Source organism: Urocitellus parryii, chromosome 8 (assembly GCF_045843805.1).
Source record: "Urocitellus parryii isolate mUroPar1 chromosome 8, mUroPar1.hap1, whole genome shotgun sequence".
Classification (NCBI taxonomy): Eukaryota; Metazoa; Chordata; class Mammalia; order Rodentia; family Sciuridae; genus Urocitellus; species Urocitellus parryii.
The window spans coordinates 17106565-17126142 of NC_135538.1; the positions used below are offsets into that span (position 1 = coordinate 17106565).

Consider the following 19578-nt stretch of genomic DNA (forward strand, 5'->3'; position numbering starts at 1 on the left):
AGAAACCACTTCACCAGGGACATCTCCCTTTGATGTTCTTTTCTGCCTTACCTTACCCCCTCAGACACTTCTAGAGCAGATTCCCTGATCTCTGAAGTGGTTTTTGTATTTCTACTGAAATATACAAGTCTGGATGTCTTCTGCCATTGAGGTAATATTTTTACAAGTCATTTTACAAATGATAAGTTATTGGGCAGGGGGATATATTTCTCCCCTTCTCCCATGTATTGGGGGGGTGGGGCTGGGTAGGCTGTTTGGAACAAGACTACCTTGTGATGGAGCCATCTAGTGTACCTGGGAAAGACTCAAAGGAGCCAAAGAAAAACAGAATAAAATTAAACAAATAAAACCCGCAAAACCGGGCATCTCCCAATGACCCCAACATGTGGGAATGTTTTGTTCTTTTTAATGCACTCAAGCATTAATTTAAGTCCCTTCTGGATTTTTCTTCCTCAAACAAACAGAACAACCTTTCTGGAAAAGGGAGATTCTGCCATGGAGCCACACCGTGCTGGCATCACCTCTTATAAATATCTTCCAGCCACTTCTCATCGTCCTGCTCCTCATCGTCCACGGGCTCCTCGGTTTCCAGCGGGGTGGGGATGAAGAACTGCGGCCTCAGGGCCGCTCTGCTCGCGTGAGACTTGAGTCCAAACTTGCGCTTGAGCAGGTGGAACTGCTCCTTGACGTAGTGGTAGAACTGGTACTCGTATCTCATTCGCTGGTAGAGGATCTGCACGGCCTCGGGAGAGGGGACAGTCTTCTTCACGGTCACAGTCATGTTTCCCAGTTTCCTATGCTCTGGAAAAGAACCGGGAGCACGTGAGCACTCGTCCGCGGTGGCTGAAATAAAGGTGAGGGTCTGCATGCCTCTGCCCAGCGCGGGCGGAGGGAACTGAACGTCCCAGCAAAGAAGGCAAAAGCGGTTCCTGCCACGTGGGGCAAGACGTCCTCAGGTGTGGGTGTTAATAGCAGTTTTAGTGGACTAACTTCCTTTCCATGGGATAGGAACCATGCAATTGGACCACAATTCAATACTGAACTCTAGGTTATATATATATATATATTTTTTAACAGCAAGATCTCTCTGTTTCCCCTCTTCTTGATCCACGAATAAATCTGTGCTTTCAGAAAGAGGCACACAGAGCTGTCTCTTTGCTTTCTAATGCTCTTGTTTTATTAAAAAAAAAAATTTAAATGTTAATATAAAGTTTAATTTGATACAGGGTCAATGAGCATCGCATATTTAACAACGTATTTATTAAGAATATAAAAAACAGATCTTTAAATATATTTTTAATTTGTGGTTTTTGAATGTTTTGATCGAGGCTATATATAGCTGAAATTTTATACTAATTTGGCTTAATTTTTGCTTAGTTTTATGCTAATGCTTAATAACATGAAACCGTTAGATGTTTATTAGATAAAATTCTCAGTTTTAAAGTGCATGATCCAGTGGAATTAATTATACTCTGTGTAACCCTCACCAATATTTTCTGAATCCTTTCATCAATCCAAGCAAAACATTTAATCTATTAAACAATAATAACTACGTATAGCTAGTTGTTTCCAAAATCAGATTCACCAGAAAGGACAAACACTTCTCATTTTTGAGGATATTTAAGAAAATTTTCACATTCATTCTAAAGAAGGAATTAAGAAAATTCCCTGGGTGGTAATGGCCTCATTGAAATAAGGGTACTGCTTTTCAAATGGTCTCTCTGGAAAACTGTAATGCACATCTGGATATGCCAACTCTAGAATTTTTGTTAAAGAAACTTGGCATAGACTCTTCTAAAATGGGTTCCTGATGGAACATTTCATCATATCTGTCTTCTTTACAAAAACAAATTCTAGCTAATCTGGAGTGGGCCATGTTCGTGGACCTTAACTATAGGTTATTACTTTGTGAGTTTTTTTTTTGTTGTTGTTGTTTTGTTTTCTTTTTGGTACTGGGGATTGAACTTGGGGCCTCACTCACGCTTGGCAAGTCCTCTACCTCTGACCTACACCCCCAACTCTTTATTATGAAGTTTTAAAATTTTATTTTGAGACAAGTTCTTGTCACATTGCTCAGGCTGGCCTCAAACGTGTTATCCCTCTCCCAAGTAGCTGGGATTACAGACATGCACCACCAACCCTGGTTCCCTTTGTTTTTAAAAGAGATTAACAAGAGCTTAAAAGACAGACAGGCACAAAGAGTTTAAAGTGAAACACTCAGAAGAAGGAGACAATAATTCCATCATTACAGTCTCCTACAATCCTGTCCTCTCAGAGCACTCTAAATTGGTGAAAGCTGGGCATAGTGGCACATGCCTGTAGTCCCAGGTACTTGGGAGGCTGAGGCAGGGGGATAGTTTATGCTCAGAAATTGGAGGCCAGCCTGGGCAGTATATCAAGGAAAAAAAAATTGGTTGGGACTTCTTTGTTACCTTATAGCCAAAAAAAAAAAATCGTATGATTTAAAAATGAATTATTAGTTATATGGCACAACCTATTCTAAAAAAAAAAAAAGAATTTCTATTAACTGAATAGTTGAGGGAACAAAGCAAATGGAGAATTAAGGGAGAAAAGAAGAAAAGGAGAAAAGCCATTGTTTGGGGAGAGGGTAATTATTTTCCTCTCTCCATAGAGAAATCCCCCTAGAGGAGCACTCCTCGCTCCTGCCCCTGCCCGCCTTCAGTGATAAGCCGGGTGCACGGTGCACAGGGTTGTGCATTTGATGGTGCGCTGGGGAAATGGGGTTGAAATGTTTTCTCCTCTGGGTTGGGTACTTCTACCTGCAGAGATTCACATCCCACTGCAGGGGAAGGAAGTCGTGAGATCCTATTACCATGTGCCACACCAAGCTGCCTTCTCCCACCTTGCCTCATTTGGGTCTCCCCCTGTCTGTCTCACAGCTATATTCTCATTAGTTTAGAACCCAGGCAGGGTCACATGTGTGCTGTTTACTAGCTCCTCGCACCCAAAGGCAAGAACACAACACAGGCTGTGACATCCTAACTACTTGTTTTGGAAGCAGGCTGATAGTTTGGCTATCAGCAGCTAGGATTTAACATATTATGTTATACTTGATTTAAGACAATCTGTTCACAAATATTCCTAGTTTATGAAGCCACTGGGAAATAGCTTCTAACAATTTGCATAAAGAAAAGCTGTAATGGAATTTGCAACATTCTATTAATATCCTTAAGAGTAAATTCAGGGTTTAAGGGGACAATGGCACATTCTAGGTGTTGAACTCTTTACTGGTCTGGCTTCAGCTGGGAATAGTCTTCAAAAGTTCAGGTAGAGATTCTGGATCCTCCTGGGAACCTGACTAAAGCTCAGGAGCATGGGGAGGACTTGGGGAAGCCCCTATGTAAATATCTTAGGTCCTTATGAATCCGTTAAGAATCTCTGATTTCCAGAAATTAATAAATTGCATTTCCTTCAATGATCTCTCATGCATCTTCTTTACTCCAGTAAGCATTGGCCCCTAGTGTGATGAATGAATGCTGTAGTTAACTATTTTTTAAGCCAGTCAGGTACCTAATTATAAACATTGCAACAGCAAAGAAGGAAGCCCTTGGATTTACATCTTATGAAAGGGAAAGCACCTGGGACTTAAGTAGGAAGCCACCCTCATGAGTTCTAGAGAAGAACCCAAAAGATGAGTGTATGGAGTCTAGATATTCATAAGGAAGTAATTCAGGTTCTGCTCCACTGCAGGGCCTTCAAGTTCTCTCTGTCTTAAGGTTGAATTTGTAATTTCCTAAAAATTATGTACAGCAAGTGTAATCAGATAAATATTCTGACCACAAAGCCATCCAGGAAATATACAACTGAATATTTAACTTAAAGCAAAAATAACTTCCTAAGATAACTGGGTTGCTATGCTGGTTTATATAATGGACTGAGTTGACTTGTAGTCAAGGGTTATTAGCTTCAAACCAGAGAGAGTTGGTGCATGGGCAGAACAGGTAGCCAGCACTACCAAAAGGAACATTTTGGGTATTATTAATACATGCTAATAAAAAGCAAATTACACACACACACACACACACACACACACACACACACACGGGGCTGGGGCTATGGCTCAGTGGTAGTACACTTGCCTGGCATGTGTGAGGCACCACTGAGTTCTATTCTCAGCACCGCATATAAATAAAAAAAATATCTATCAACAACTAAAAAATAAAAAAATCTAAAAAATTAAAAAAAAAAATATATATATATATATAAAAAGGTTACTGTGTCTTTTAATCACAAGTGAAAAAAGCCAGAACACACTTACATGATGAGTTAACTGATCAAGAAATGACAGCGGTTCCAGCTGAGCCCCATGCGATGGGTGTACTTTTATAGTAACAGCTACATTTGGTAAAGACTAAGACGCAGCAAGCACTGAGCTAAGCACCTATACACCTAATCACACTTCAGTCCTCACCCCTTGAGAGAAGAGCCACCTTACCGTTTGCAAACAGAGGCTGAGCAAGACTGGCCTGTTCAAGGTCAGGCAGTTAGAAGTTTGCAGAAGTAGGGTTTTGCATAATCATCAGTTGCTGAGCTTTGGCGGTGTTGTTACTGAAGAGGTCAACAGCGTTATCACTGTTCCTCACATGTCCCTCCACGATGCCACACAGCATAGAGATCAAGAGCTGGGTCTGGCACCTCTTCTTCTTCATATGGACTTAGAGTAGATCTCATGGAAATGGGATGGTGGTGGTGGAGGGAATGGCTAATGTTTTCATACTTTGGAGGAAGAAGAGGGTTGATTAAATAAACAAAAAATGGACTAGACCATCTCTGGGCCCAATAAGAAAGGCCAGTGCCCATGGAGTCCACACTGAGACCCACCACTATGAGCACCATTGAGAGTCTCTTGGTTTCACCTCAGGGGTGGACACTTTTCCTGGGTTCCTTATTTAGCCTGAACTTTCAACTATGTTTTTCTAGAAGGAAACGTTATTCCAGCCCAGCTGAAATAAAAGCTCAGGATCAACTGAGTTTAGGAAAAGTAGACCTTGTCATGATGCCCAGTATGGCTGTCAAGTCTCTTCCTAGACAGCACAGGCTTGGGAAATCCCACTCCCCTCAGATCGCTGGTTTTACCCACATTTTTATAAGCAAGAGAGAGATTTTAATAAGATTCCTAGAGGCCTTTTCCACCAAACTTTAATTCCACGTGGCCTCACTCCATCTTGCTATTCGATAGTGCTGGTCAGAACAAACACCAGGAGGCTGAGCTCTCTGGTTGCTAGAAAACTACAGAAAGGACAAGACTTTTAAGGTAAGGGGATTTTTAACTTTCTGGCTGAAGAATTTTAGAAGATTCTTTCTTGGGTAGCAAAAGATTGCCAAGTGTGTATCAGTTTCCTTAGTCCTCTTTATTCATCTTAGCCCCCTCCCTAAATCCCCTATTTATCATGAGGGACAGTGGCAGCTGGCTAGAGGAATCTTATGACAGCATTTTTTTTTTTAAATTAAGCTCCAGTTTTACATTAATATCCAGTTCCTGCACCAACTGTCCATCCTCCCTGTTTCTTTTCTTCATTGCCAATCTCTCTCTCTCAACTGGGATCTTCTCACCACAACTCACATGTGCTTCTTAAAAGTCTTGTCTCCAAGCCCCTCCCTCTTTTCTTTGTGGCTCTGAACAAGCCACAATCCTGCTTGTTCAAGAGTTGTCTAAATTGGTTATCACCAATTTTCCAACTTCCACACGGGACTGAACCATCAAAGCCTGCTTTCTCTTCCCTCATGACTCCATTCAACTGACCCCTGATTCCTTGTTGGTCATTCAGTGGGCCCTCTCCAGGCCTTCTCACGACCTCTCAGCACGACCTTGCAACTCTGCTGGCCTCATGCTTCATCCTGATGCCTTTCCTCCCTGCACATCTGTAACTGCTCTTCCCAGTTGTCCTACCCCTCTGGTGGTGCTTTACCCTTCTCCCCATTCCCTCCTGTTTCCACGACTGTCCCTTCCATGCCAGGGCTCATCCTAACCTTCCCCTTTCTCCCTGTTACTCCCTAGGAACATCATCCAACCTCTACGCCTTAGTGTTCACACCACTGTGGACAATGAAACTGAAATTTGATGTGCCATGTCTACAGCTTTACTGACATCTATTTTTCAAAGAGCTGCCAAATTGAACAAGAAGGTTAATGAAGTTGCCAGAGAGTTATGCCATGGGCAGAAAAAGGAGGGCTATGTTGATGAAGCACAGAATCAAGACTCAACCAGTAAACATGGATTATGGGTTTAGGTTATGCTCATTTAGATGCTGTTTTATTTAATATTCTCAATAACTGTGGGGTATCATGACCCCGATTGTGCAGATGGAGAGTCAAGTTCTGTGAGATTAAATGACTGTCTCAAGGCCACACAACCAGAAAGGGAGTGACAGAAGGGAATTAGAATCCAGGTTCCCCTTTGTGCTGAGGTTTTCCTTAACTGTAATCACTGGGTCACAACCAGTGGAGCTTCTGCGAGTCCACAGAAAACTATCCCCATCATAGCAGAAGACCGGAGGGCAGTTTACCTTGTGTAGGACGTAGAGAATTTTAAAAATCCCATTTTGAAGACATATGGTTATGTGTCCTGCTGTACAATAGTCAGTGCTATGGAAAAGTCATTCCACTGCTAAGTGTTCCACATTTTTGGAAAATGCTAGACTTCCCTCCAAACAAAACAAAGCTACGTGAACTATGGAATCAGCCTCTCTCCAGATCACCACAGTGGCAGTTCTAGAGGAAGTTGCTTGGATATTTTGCAGATGGTCTTTATTTCAGCTCCAAATGATTATGCTTTTAAAAATCCACACGTACCCTTAGCATCCTTTGGGAAGCAATGGGGCCCTTTTCCAGTGGGCATAGACTTAGAAGGTAACTTCCAAGAAGTACAGACTGCACCCCATGAGCATCCTCTGAACCCAGAAGAAGCTGAGGTGACTTCAAAGGGGACCTGTCTCTTGGGACCACTGAGGAACATTTTCAAAGGGACAAATACAGAGCTCCTTCCATTAAAGGTGGGCATGGCAAAAAGGAAGCCCAAGAGTCGACTGGCGGCAATGTGTTGCTTGGCCCATGGGGTGTTCTTTTCTTTTTCTTTCTTTCTTTTTTTTTTTTTTTTTTAAGAAATGGACTTAGTTATAAGACTTGGTCCATTTCACATGGAAATCTGGATTTCTGGCTTCTTTTAGAGGAAGACCACAGGGCTGAATGTGAATGTGACTGCCCTTGTGAGAGGCAGTGAGCTCCACTTTGTCTCAGACCCCAAATGCCAATTTATTCTTTAATGTTACCTGCCTGGTTCTATAGAAATTTGAGTTTTATGCTTCTGCTTTGAAGGTTTAAAAATTCTTTTCCTAAATCTAGGAAACAAGGGCTTCATATCAAAATTAAGGCCTCAATTAGCACCGCCACCCCCAGTTTGTGCGTCCAATGCCACCTTCCTCTCTACTTTCTGCAGTTCTTAATTAACTGTCCGGCAGCAGGTGCAGGAGTTACAAGTAGTGAATGGGACCTGCCCCACCACAATCATCATCACATGTTTTTACGGCTTCCTTTGTGTCAAGCACTGGAGATACGCACACATGCATTTAATCTGTACAAAACTCCCAAGGCTGTGAGGTCTTTTATCATCACCATTAACAGATGTGACACTGGGATTTTAGGAGCTTGCTCAAGTTCACAGAGCTGGCAAGCCAGAGCTTGGGGTCTGGGAAAGCTTGACTAATGAGCCCAAGTCCTCTGTCCTTCACCTTCCTAAGGTCAAATGGAGCTCCTCGTCTAAGGGGTGACCTCCCTCACAGGACTCGTACCCACAGGATTCCAGAGGGTTTGTTTGCTGGAATTGTGCTCAGGAGAAACCAGGCCTGATGGGCTTATCTTAAATATTCTGCAGAGCTGGATTCTCCTTAACTATTTGATCCTAAAGATTTGCTGTGTGTACAACTCTGAGAGCACTGCACAAGGTGTGTGTGTGTGTGTGTGTGTGTGTGTGTGTGTGTGTGTATATACCAAAGAATGGAAAACTTTTGGGATGCCTCTGAGGCACTATCAACCCTTTCAACATTTCCCCTGGATTTGATCCCCACCAGGTTTCATTGAGCAGCTCTCCTAAGGGAGCTCTGACACTGAGAGTGAGCATCAGGGCTGACACCCCATTTGCCTTTGTGTTTCCAGGGATCAGCATCCAGGGAACCCAGCATCCTCTGGGCATGCTTCCTGAGAGGGCAGAAGGCATCTTGGAAGGCAGAGTGTGTTGTCAGAAGCAGAGAGGGCTGGTCTGTGTCTGTGAACGGAGAGTCAGCCATGTGGGGTCACAGACAGCATCTAATGTGCTTTCTACAAACTTTGGGGACCAGGAATGCTGGGTCCTTAGCAGGAAGCCGTCGGCCCTCACATCTGGGACTCTCTGGCTCTCACTGTTCAGTTTTGCAATTCTGTTGCTTTTGCGGAGCCATAGTGCTGGCCATGTCATATTTTCTGCCCTGGTCCTTTAATGAATAAACACACTTGGAAAAAAGAAGCTACGGTTTCAGGATGCTTTTGATTTTTTTCTTACTAATCTTTAGGGACTGGCCAAACAATTCCTTTAGTTATGTTGTGGTAATTGCAGAAAATTTCCTCAAACTAGGCACTGGTTTTGAGCTGTGAAATGTTCAGAAGGGGAGGGGAGAACCTCAACCTTTGACCTTTTTATTCTAATACAAAACAGATTGTCCAGACACATCCAGTCAGCCAGAGTCAAGACTGTGTGGGGACAGATTTTTCCAGGCTCTGGGCCCTCCCCGAGGAAGGGGTGGCAGACTATAATTATGGTCCTGAATGGGAATCCAGTTTAATCCCAAATGACACAAGATTCTGAGGCTGATCACCCCATGCTGGCAGAGAAAATCAAAACCAAAACAAGAATGGAATGAGGCTAATAGGGGGCTGCTCTTTGCATTATCAAAGTTGTCATCTCACCTTCCCCTGATCCTGCCTAACAGAAGAGCACTCCTGATCTGCACAGGGCTCCTTGGTCCATGTGCTTTCACCAAGCTCTGTACAACCCTCACAGCACCCACAGGCAACCAGGCCTGAGAGGTCAGAACATGGGTCAGGGTTGTAAGACCAGTAAGTGACTGTTCCGAGACTAGAAAGGGGCTTTCTAGTCTAGCACCAGTCTAGCACCTTTTTTTGCTACATCACAGGCTGTTAATTTCCAAATTGAGTGGAAATCCATAACCACCCACTTCTCCATGCCTAGTGTGTATTCTGGCACTATGGGGCTCAGTCAAGAAGAAGGGCCCGAGTGTTCTAACTCAAGGGGAATGCTTTGTAAGTTGAGGAGGATCTGGTGGAAAACTTGCCAGCCAGCAAAAATGTTTGCAGAATGAAAGGGACTGTGTCTTTCTCATTTTCATTTCCCTGATGTCTAGGCTTCACACTGGGCACATAATGACTCTCCATAAATGTTTGCTGATCTGAAACCTGATTTTAAATCCATCGGTAAGACTGGATTAATCCAAAGGGCAACTGTTGGTGTTGACTTGACATTGTCATTTTTGTTAAATTCCTTCCTTAGCTGAGGGTCCTCCCTGAGCAAACCTTCCATTTCTAGGAGTTGAATTTCTTGAGGGGAGGGTGATAGGGCAGGTTTGGCTCCCAGGCTGCTGTGGACAGGGAGTATATTTGCTTTTCTTAGCCACTCTGTTGAAGAACACTATGTTATGGTGACAGATCGCTTACACATACTTAGCAAAGCTCAAGAAATACCATGATAAGGGATGTTTTTCTATGAACATAAATACCTACATAGAAAGATATATGTGGCTGCCACCCAGCAGCTAGTGAATTGGTGCTATGTGTGTAATTCACTGTGGTCCATAACTAAAAAAATCCAAGCATTGTTGGGCCGGAAGATGTCTGTGTGATTGAATTATGCTATATTAATGCTGTTCGGTGACTTAATTTGCCAGCAGTTTTAGTACTTTTGAATGTCATTTCTCTATTTTTTTAAACAATTTTTTTAGTTGTAGATGGACACAATACCTTTGTTTTATTTATTTATATGTGGTGCTGAGGATCGAACCCAGTGCCTCACATGTGCTAGGCAAGTGCTCCACACCACTGAGCTACAATCCCAGCCCCATTTCTCTATTATTAAAAGAAAAATGTTCTGTTGAGAAGCAAAATACTTATTCAGATCACATCCACTTGCCTTGTGTGCCCAGGGTTTTTCCATGGAGAATATTTAAATGGTGGCTCTTTGGCCAATCTTGAACACTTCCTCATGGACGATCTTAGGCCAGGCCGCTGGGATTATCCTCAGGAAGCTGCTGTCACAGGGCAAGGACTACACAGTGAAAGTCCTACAGGGCCAGGAAATACTTCTCTGCTCAGCGCCATGCCCCTCCTGCCTTGGCTGCACAGGCCAATGGAATGCACGCAGACTGGTTTGCCAAGGCCTGGGCTCCTCCCAATGTAGTGCCCCACAAACACTGGGACTCTAACCTCTGAATATGCTGATAAATATCACTCACCAGTAATCTAGTTTGTGTGCAAGATGGTGTGGTGACAGGTAGAATGAGCTTCATACAAGCCCAGGCCCTGAATGGACTCTGCTTGACTGCCCGGGATCTGGACAGTTTTGCAAAAGTAGTGATTCTCTCCACCTCTGCAGCACTGACTTTATGTTTGGACTGGTTCATAATCTTCAGGACTCTTAAAAGTTCCTTTAATGTAAATAAAAAGGAAATCACAGATCTGCCCCTTAGAGCCTCCCCTCCCACCTCTCTTCATCTGTCAAACATGCATAATGGAAAAACGATGTTGCCCTGGCTCTGGGCCAGAATAAACAATCTGGAAATACTGTGTAAACCCAGCTGCTGCAGCAGAGGACAGAGGCCCGTTTTATGACCTCTGAGATGGTTAACCGTATGCAAAACAAGTAAATGTCTCCACTGATTTGCAGTGTATTTTGATGCTGGGCGGGCTTTGGCATTCCTTTTCTGGATCTAAGTGAATGCACACTCCATGCTGACCAGAGCCTCCTTCCCCCAACAATCTGGACTTGTTTTAAACTAGTCCAGCAGAGATCATGTGCAAGAAATGGATACAAGTTTCATAACAACCAGAAGTGGGGCCCAATTTTGCCACCAGGGGAAAAAAAAAGCCTCACTCAAAGATGGGCTTCCTTCTTTGGCTTCAGGGGAGCTGAGCTCTGATGGACCCAGAGGCCCTTTTTTTTTTTTTTTTTTTTACCAACACTCTATCCAATCTCGGGTTATGCTACTTCCAGGAATTTCCAACCCACAGGATAGGTATGCTTTCTTGAGTGACAGGTATGAGGAAAGTCGCCGTTAGGTCTGGGGGATTGAAGCATTAGGTGACCTGGGAGAAGCACCAGTGCATGCTCCCCAGGGCCCACAAATGCTCACAGCTTCTGCAGAGCCCAGCACCATGCTGGCTGCCCCTGAAACCGTGTGAACACGATGCTTGTCACAGATAGAGTAAACTCATTTCCTGAATTATGCAGGGAGGCCACACAGTTCAAACACATGAAATACAAGAGCAGGGCAGCCGGGCTCCCCTGCAGCTGCTGGCAGCGGAAATGAATGTGTGTCACTGTGGCTCCTCGTGATGTGCAGGGCCGACAGGGCCAGCGTTTGATGTGCCACTCAGATGATCGATGGCATGTTACGATCAGCTTCTTGGAGGTATGGCAATTAAGGAAAAGAACAAAAAGCACTTCATGGCTGCCTCCATGCTTAGGGTTGGTAAAGTAAACACAGGGAATTTTTTTTTTTCCAGTCTTCTTTTCAGATCTGGAAGTATAAATAACTAAAAAATAGTCCAAGATCGCTTTGAATTTCAAGAGAGCCTTTTCTCTATGTAGTCAAGCGAGAGTTGCATGATTTACTATTTTTTTTTTTCCAAATGCCTGAAACTGCCAGGTTCCTTTGATGAAAGAGAATGAAGGCTTTCTAATGATCCCACTTTGCTTTGGAAACAGGGGCACAAATAAAATGAACCAGGATGAAAAAATATTGGTCTATGTGGGGCAGATCACTGAAGGCCCAAGGAACCCAGGATTCTGGCCCCTTTGGGTTGGAAGACGGCCAGCCACTAACCTGTGAGGGGGCGTGTCCTTTCATTAACCCTGTACAGGTGGGCCCTATAACCCCAGCAAACCTTTGAACCTCTGAAAGCTGAAAACACAGGCCTTCACCTTGAAAAGGAGTAGACAATAAGAAGAGGAACAAATATACAATTTCTAGTAACTTCCTGGACCACCTGGGAGTACCCACTTTAATGGGGACAGGAAGGGCCTCTGTCCCAGTGGGGCATCAGAGGAAGGACAAGAAACAGGGATGGAAGGGGGTGGCATTGATGACTGCAGGCGTCTATCTTTTGTAGGGCCAGGTGAACATCTTGCCAGAGAAACTTCATGTGCAGCGAATGACCTGGGGAGCCCAAGGCATATGCAAAGGCATAGGCAGCTGTGGTTCTGACACATTGGTGACCACTCCCCCGCCCCCAGCTGAGGCTGATGCAGGAGACTGCTTAGAGCTCAGCACATCAGGGCTGGAAAAGGCATCTGAGCTCCTCCTCCTCAGGCCCCCACTTAAAGGGGTCAGCCTTGAGCCTCCTTATTGTCTACCAAGGCGGGTGGCTCTAGCAGTCAGCTTCCCCTGACACCTGGGTTTACTGGGGCAGAGGGCAACTTGCCCCTGTGTCTTTTCTTCCGAAGTTTAGCATCCTGGCCCAAATCATCAAAAATCAGTTAATTTCTTTGAAAATATCTACTACTGTATCTATACGTGCATGCTTTCTCAATATAGCATCTCTTACAACACTCACTAGAGAACTGGAATGGCATTTTATAAAAGAGAGCTTTCTGTTTCCAACAACATGAACAACAGAACAAGACATCTACTTCTGAAAAAACAAATGTACTGGAAGACTTACTAGATTTTATCAGTATTTGCACTTTTGTCAGAAATACATTTTTATTTGAAATTATTATTGGGAATGTATTTTTGATATTTTTTTGTCCTAACATTACTTGCTTTGCATTTGTACTATGGAGGCCCACATCAGGGCTGGATGAGGACATTCTGATGAAAGGGATTTCTTACATGAACAAAGAAGATCAAGAGAAACATTAACTAGCAGTTCTGTCCAGATTCTCCTGGCACTTCATTAATATGTACAGGGTCATAAAAAGCCTTTGGGTGGTTTATAAGCTTTTATTTTTAACCTTAGTTCTTAGACAGAAGAGTAATTTACAATTGATTTTTTTTCTGGTTATGATGTCTGTCTGTCTGTCTATCTATCTATAGCCAAGTATAATCACATATATATACAAATAGACACGAGCAAATAAATACAGGGTCAAAACCATCTATATATTTTTGGAAAACTCAGAGAAAAGATAAAGAAAATAAAATGACTTTTAATCAAGCCATAATGATCACTATAGCAATATAACTCCTTTTAGTCTTATTTTAATTTATGGGCATGAATTGTAAAATACATGCATTGTTTATTTAGTCTTATTGTCTTTTAAAACTCAACTGATCATAAGCATTTTCCAATATCATTGTTTATTCTAAGTCATATTTTGCAATGTGTTTTTATATTCTGCATTATATGGATGCCTTAAAAATCATATCACCAGCCAGGTGCGGTGGCACACACGCCTGTAATCCCAGGGGCTTGGGAGGCTGAGACAGGAGGATCTTGAGTTCAAAGCCAGCCTCAATAATGGTGAGGTTCTAAGCAACTCAGTGAGCCCCTGTCTCTAAATAAAATACAAAATAGGGCTAGGGATGTGGCTCAGTGGTCAAGTGCCTCTGAGTTCAATCCCTGGTACCAAAAAAAAAAAAAAAATCATATCACCAGTCTGTTGCTGCTATATAACTGGATTCTTACTGTTTCTATGACTCTAAATAATATGAGATACATATGCTTGTTTATTAGCCATCATACCCATTTTGGGGGGGTATTTCCTTACAATAAATGGCAACTTTAGATTCTGAGTGGTGAGTTTACTTATCATTGCTAAGGTCTTCAATTCTGCCAGCTCTAAGAGATCCAGAAATTTATAGAATGCAATTTTCCTAAATGTTAAGACATTAAGTTTAGTAATACACAAAGACAATGTATTACCTAGTTTCACAATGCAAAGGGCCTTTTGAAAATCCTGTCAGTGACTGTGAGAACAGAAAGCATCACTACAGTGCACTTGGTATGGAAGTATCATAGCTCAAAAAATATTCAGAGCACAAGAAATTCTTAGTAAATTACACCACATCATGACTACAATGACAAGGACAAAATATTTGCTCGTTTGTGGAGTTTACAAAAAGGGAAAAATTAAATTTGGTGAGAGCCCTGTTTGATAAGGAAAACACAGAATTTGGCCTATTGCATTCTTTGTTTTGTTTTAACACTATGTTTATCACAAACATCAGCCCTGATGAGTGACCCTATGGTGAGTTCCAAGACCCTATGGCAACCTGGATGTTCTCTCCAGAATGTTAAACATGGTGAAATTTTGATAAACCCTTCCAGGCTGTGAATGAAGCAGCTGTTCACAGAGGCTGAACATGGAGATAAGTGAGATATTTAACCTCCCGCCCAGGCATTAAGAAGTTAGGCTAATGAGAGGTGCTACTCAAAATAACCATTCCCAAGTCAGGGAAGTGTGAAATGAAGTTCCAAGGATGCTGTCAATTCTACCAGGAGAGTTTGCAATGCTACTTTCAAATTAAAATGACTTTTCTGGGCAACCTGTAGCACTCTGATAGCACCCGGTCTTAGGGAATATAAATGAACACCTGGTTTTCTCCTCCTATCCCTGTGAAATATCAGATTTGCATGCTCTATAAGTCAGCATGAACATTTACAAGACATCCATATTGTTTTAAGTAAAACTCTAAGAAAGAATGAGTCACAAGTGTAAATTTTCCATGTGTATGGGAGATCAATTTGCTTATTTCACAAAAGTTGGAAATTGACAGGCAAATGCCAATAGATGCCAGGATCATCTGAAGGGAAAATGCCTGGATACCATGGCTGAGACTGTAAAATAAGGGGGTAAAGGTTTGATGTTAACATTTATATACTGTAAAAATGTTATGGATAGAGTAAACTTGCAAATGCAATTCAAGAGGACAAAAATTATTTTGTCTACATACCTTTTGAAAAGTTGGGTTGTAGTATAAAATTTTATTTGGACCTGTAACTTTCTTCTAATGAGAAAAAATAAACCCTTTTCATTTTTCTGACACATGAAAGAAAAAAAGCAGGTTGTGGGAGAAGATCATTGACAGGTGTTAGGTGTCAGGTCAATTGCAGGCCATAAGGCAGTCAGGGAAGATTACTTGAGCTGAAATGTCGTGGCCAAGGTAAAGAAAAGCTGAAGAAGACTGTGATGTTAATGGAAGGGAGAGGACAGATGGCCAGGCTACAAGTTCTGATGGGACACAAGCCTTCCCATATAAAAGAGGACTAAAATAAAAATAAACCATCTACCAATGATGGAAAGACCATGCTACAGACTAGAAGCAGCCAAAAAAGAGCTATATGTATGTATGTATGTATGTATGTGTATATATATATATTTAATGTGCTCATAGGTATTACTAGGTTCCATCCGGATTGGTTCACTTCAGAAATCCCTTTAAAGACAGGCAGAGGAGGGGGCAGGAGAAAAGGATAACTTGAATGACATTCAAGGCATTCTTTAAGAATCTGTTCAAAGGATGGAAAATCAAAGATGTTTAAAGGAGAAAAGTCAACAAGTGGAAAAGCTGTAACCCATTACGCTTTAGTTTCATTGGGGCATGAAATGAAATTTCATGATGTTCTGCAAACAACTGCATAAAACTGAAATAAGTGAACTGGCATTAAATGCATACTATACTTTTATCTCATTTTGCTATAATAATAGAAACTGGTTCATTAGGTCATGGTCCTTATTTTCCAATCATGCACAGTTATAGAAATATTTAAAAAATGTCTAATTGCTCCTAGATTATAGCAAAACCATACACAGACATAGACATGCTGTTTGATTTATGACTTTCTGGTAACCTTTACTCTCAAATGGCTTTTACCAAGTGGTTTATTTACTTGGTCCCTGCTGATGTACCCTCCTGGCCAGACTGTCTGCAATGCTCAAAGCCCCAAGTGTAAAGGAATGAACTCCCTCACTAACATATCTCTTCAGTGTTTGTGAGAACTCACACTGAAAAATCTGGAGTCCTGGGTTCAATACTAAAACTGCTCTCCTTCCCGCCATTTCCCTTTAGAGAAAGGAGAACTGAATTGACTATTTCTGATGCACTGGATAATGTGGCAACATTCCATTCCTTGTTATTTCAAGACTTTCCAAGCTCTTTAGCCTGAGATCCTTACTACCCAGTTTCCTCTTCTAGATTGTAAAATTGATCTACTAAATGTCACATAAAATAGTAGAGCTCACTGGGCACGGCAGGACATACTTGTAATTCTAGCTGTTTGGGAGCCTGAGGCAGGAGTATGGCAAGTTCAAAGCCAGCCTCAGCAATTTAGCAAGGCACTTAGCAACTCACTTTTTATTAAAAAATAAAAAGTGCTGGGGATGTGGCTCAGTGATTAAGCACCCCTGGGTTCAATCCGTAGTACTGGAAAAAAAAAAAGCAGAGCTCTTTGTAAGAACTGTATGGAGTTACTATTCTTCCCAATAGGTATTGTGCCCTGCCTTGCTCCACCATATAAATGTACGGGTATCTGACATCTCAAGAGATTGTCAAGACAACACTAATCTGTGTATGGTGTCTTCCTTTAGCAATGAGCTCAAGATGATGTGGCTGAACGTGCTACCAGGAATGAGCAGGTCCTCACTGTAAATTTTCACAACATTTTTACCAAAAAAATTTTAAATTCTAATTGAATGCTACCTAATGCAGTCACACTCCTTGGGCTTTTACATGTGACAATAAAACAAAAGCCTGACTTCTTGGTTAGAAGAAAAGGTGAGGGAAAGCTCATTGGCTTCTCTTTGGGTAGATTTAATTCCACCTTCCCCTTCTGAACATTTGCCAAACCCTTTGGAACACAAAAAATATTCTGTTTCCTTCCTTCCCTTTCTTCCTACGAAGTCCAAAGCAGCAGGGAGGGAGTTGTTTGGCATGGCAGAGATGGGGTAAGAAAGAGGGAGAGGAATCACTCCACTCTCTAATTTTGCTGCCTGGTGAGGGGGGATGGATGGGTGGCATGAGAGCCCATCACTCCTGCTCCATCAAGTCCACGATGTATCTCTCAGAGGTCATGGGCAATCCTGTGTCAGTGTTTCTGGCTGTCACAACCAACTCTCCAGAGTGGCAGTACATAGCCCCAATTCTTGCACTTTTTAGAGAAAACGCCTTGAAGGCTTTTGGGGCAACCTGCCCCTCTCTGTGCAGTCCTTGAGGTAGTTAGACTCCATTTTTTTTTTGGTTACATTAATGTCTGCAACATAGTTCTTCATATCCACTTAGAATGTTTATGAAGGAATTAGGTCCAGTTCCATGTAACACCATTAGTTCATCCCCTAACTGGGTAGATAGCCAAGTCACTATTTTTTTCCTAATGCATGATAAATACAGATAAAATCAGTTGATATTCAAGCTTATACTTTACAGCCACAAAAAATTAGTAAGTCATTTTCATAACTGTCACAGAATAAACAGATGGCAACATGAACTTGTATTTAGGCATAAAGATGATAGTAAGAATTCTAGAATATGAATATATAAATTACATATATATTAATTACCAGGGATTGAATCTAGGGGTGCTTAACCACTGAGCCATATATCTGGACCTTTTTAAAATTTTCATTTTATATTTTTTAAATTTTGAGACAGGGTCTTGCTAAGTTGCTGAGGAAACTTTGAACTTGCAATCTTCCTGCCTCAGCCTCCTGAGCTGCTGGAGTTACAGGCATGTGCCATTGTACTCAGCTAGAATGCTAGAACTTTAAGGGGAAAAATATGACTCTGAATATTAGCATTGGATGATTTCAAGCTTATTGATATTCATAGTCTTTAATCATATCATCTCAATGATATTCAAAAAGCTTTGTGAAAATTTCAAGAGCCAGCAGTGATTCTTAACAGATTAATAAGACCAAATTATTATTAAATTGAATTTACTAGCTGGGAACCATATTTATTTCTTGTTGGCTATATATTTCAATAAGTAACTTTTAAAATAAATCTTATTGAATGTCAACTCACTATAAATTTAACAGTGAGCACATCATAGAATATTTGTCTAAGTGACTAGAGTAATGACAAAATACTAAAAAGACTTTTAAAAAGTGTTCACTAATCACTGTTTTGTTCTATATGATTAAATCATGTAATCTAAGAATTTTTAAGACTCCAACAGACATTTGCAGCAACTAAACTGGCAAGGTTTCCCATTTTTGCTTTGCTCATTTAGAAAAATAAGCAGTTTCCCTTAGATTGTTTGCTTTTCAAAATTCCATTCCCCGATTCATTAAAAACTTTAACAAAAGCCAAAGCTGGTGACATGACTGTAACAAATGGCTTTACTGTTGACCAGATTGAGTCTTTTGCAAGTTCTTTATCAAAGCAATTTTAGCAATACAAACTATAAAAATCTTTCTCCCAGAAAAATTAGAAGAAAGTAATAACACATCAAGAGTATTTCAATGGGGGCTGGGGTTATAGCTCAGTGGAAGAATGCTTGCCTGGCATGTGTGAGGCTCTGGGTTCAATTCTCAGCACCGCATATAAATAAATAAAGTCCATCGACAACTAAAAAATATTTTTGAAAAGAGTATATTAATGAATATCATTGTGAAAGAATTACCAAGCTTTCTAGAAACATTCGATTCTTAAGACTTTAGCAGAATACAATTGCCTAGCATTCTACATGTTATTAACTACCCCATCCTCCCCAGATCATCATGTTTTTGATTTTGCTCTTCCCATGAAGCAAGTGGAGAGGTGAAGGGCAGAGATGCGGTGAGTCACCCAGTCCAGGAGGACAAGTGTCACCTCTGCCACTCCAGCTCTGCAGAACTATGGATCCTCTCCAAGTTGGCAGTGTCTTTTATCTGTGAGATGGACAAAATTATAGTATCTGCCTCAGACTCTTGTTAACAGGATTAAATGAAATATACATCTAATAGGTCTAACAAAGTTCCTGGGAAACAATACATTTCCAGTGAAAATTGTCATAAGCAGAATGCAGGGGCTTGTGTTAACTCCAACAATAATAATTACTCTAGGAGGCAATGAAAGAAGGGTTCTCATGCGTGGCTGCCTGATAGCAACTACCACAAAAGACTCTGCTAGAGCTATTTGCACAAAGGCCAATGCAAACTTACATGGAAAATACTCCTGCCAGGATACTGCCTGGCAACTATCTGTTCAACCCCAGGCTGGAACCACCCTTGCTTTAATCTGGCATCTGAGGATTATTGTTTCAATTATTTGTATAATCCTCCTCATTTCTGCTTTTAAAAAAACTTCCTCTGGCCTCAACCTTTTTCAATTCACTCAATTCCCAATGATCTGCAAATAAATATCATTATTATTT

The 19578-nt window shown here is 41.5% G+C and overlaps 1 protein-coding gene across 1 annotated transcript in view; it reads right to left on the reverse strand.

The window, feature by feature from the left end:
• Nucleotides 1-311: 311 nt before the first annotated feature.
• Nucleotides 312-19578, reverse strand: part of Ust (uronyl 2-sulfotransferase) — a 262683-nt gene continuing 243416 nt past the window's right edge. The window contains exon 8 of the mRNA XM_026401958.2: nucleotides 312-801. Coding sequence (XP_026257743.1) covers nucleotides 518-801 — 284 coding nt within the window. The 3' untranslated portion in view covers nucleotides 312-517. The remainder of the gene's footprint in view (nucleotides 802-19578) is intronic.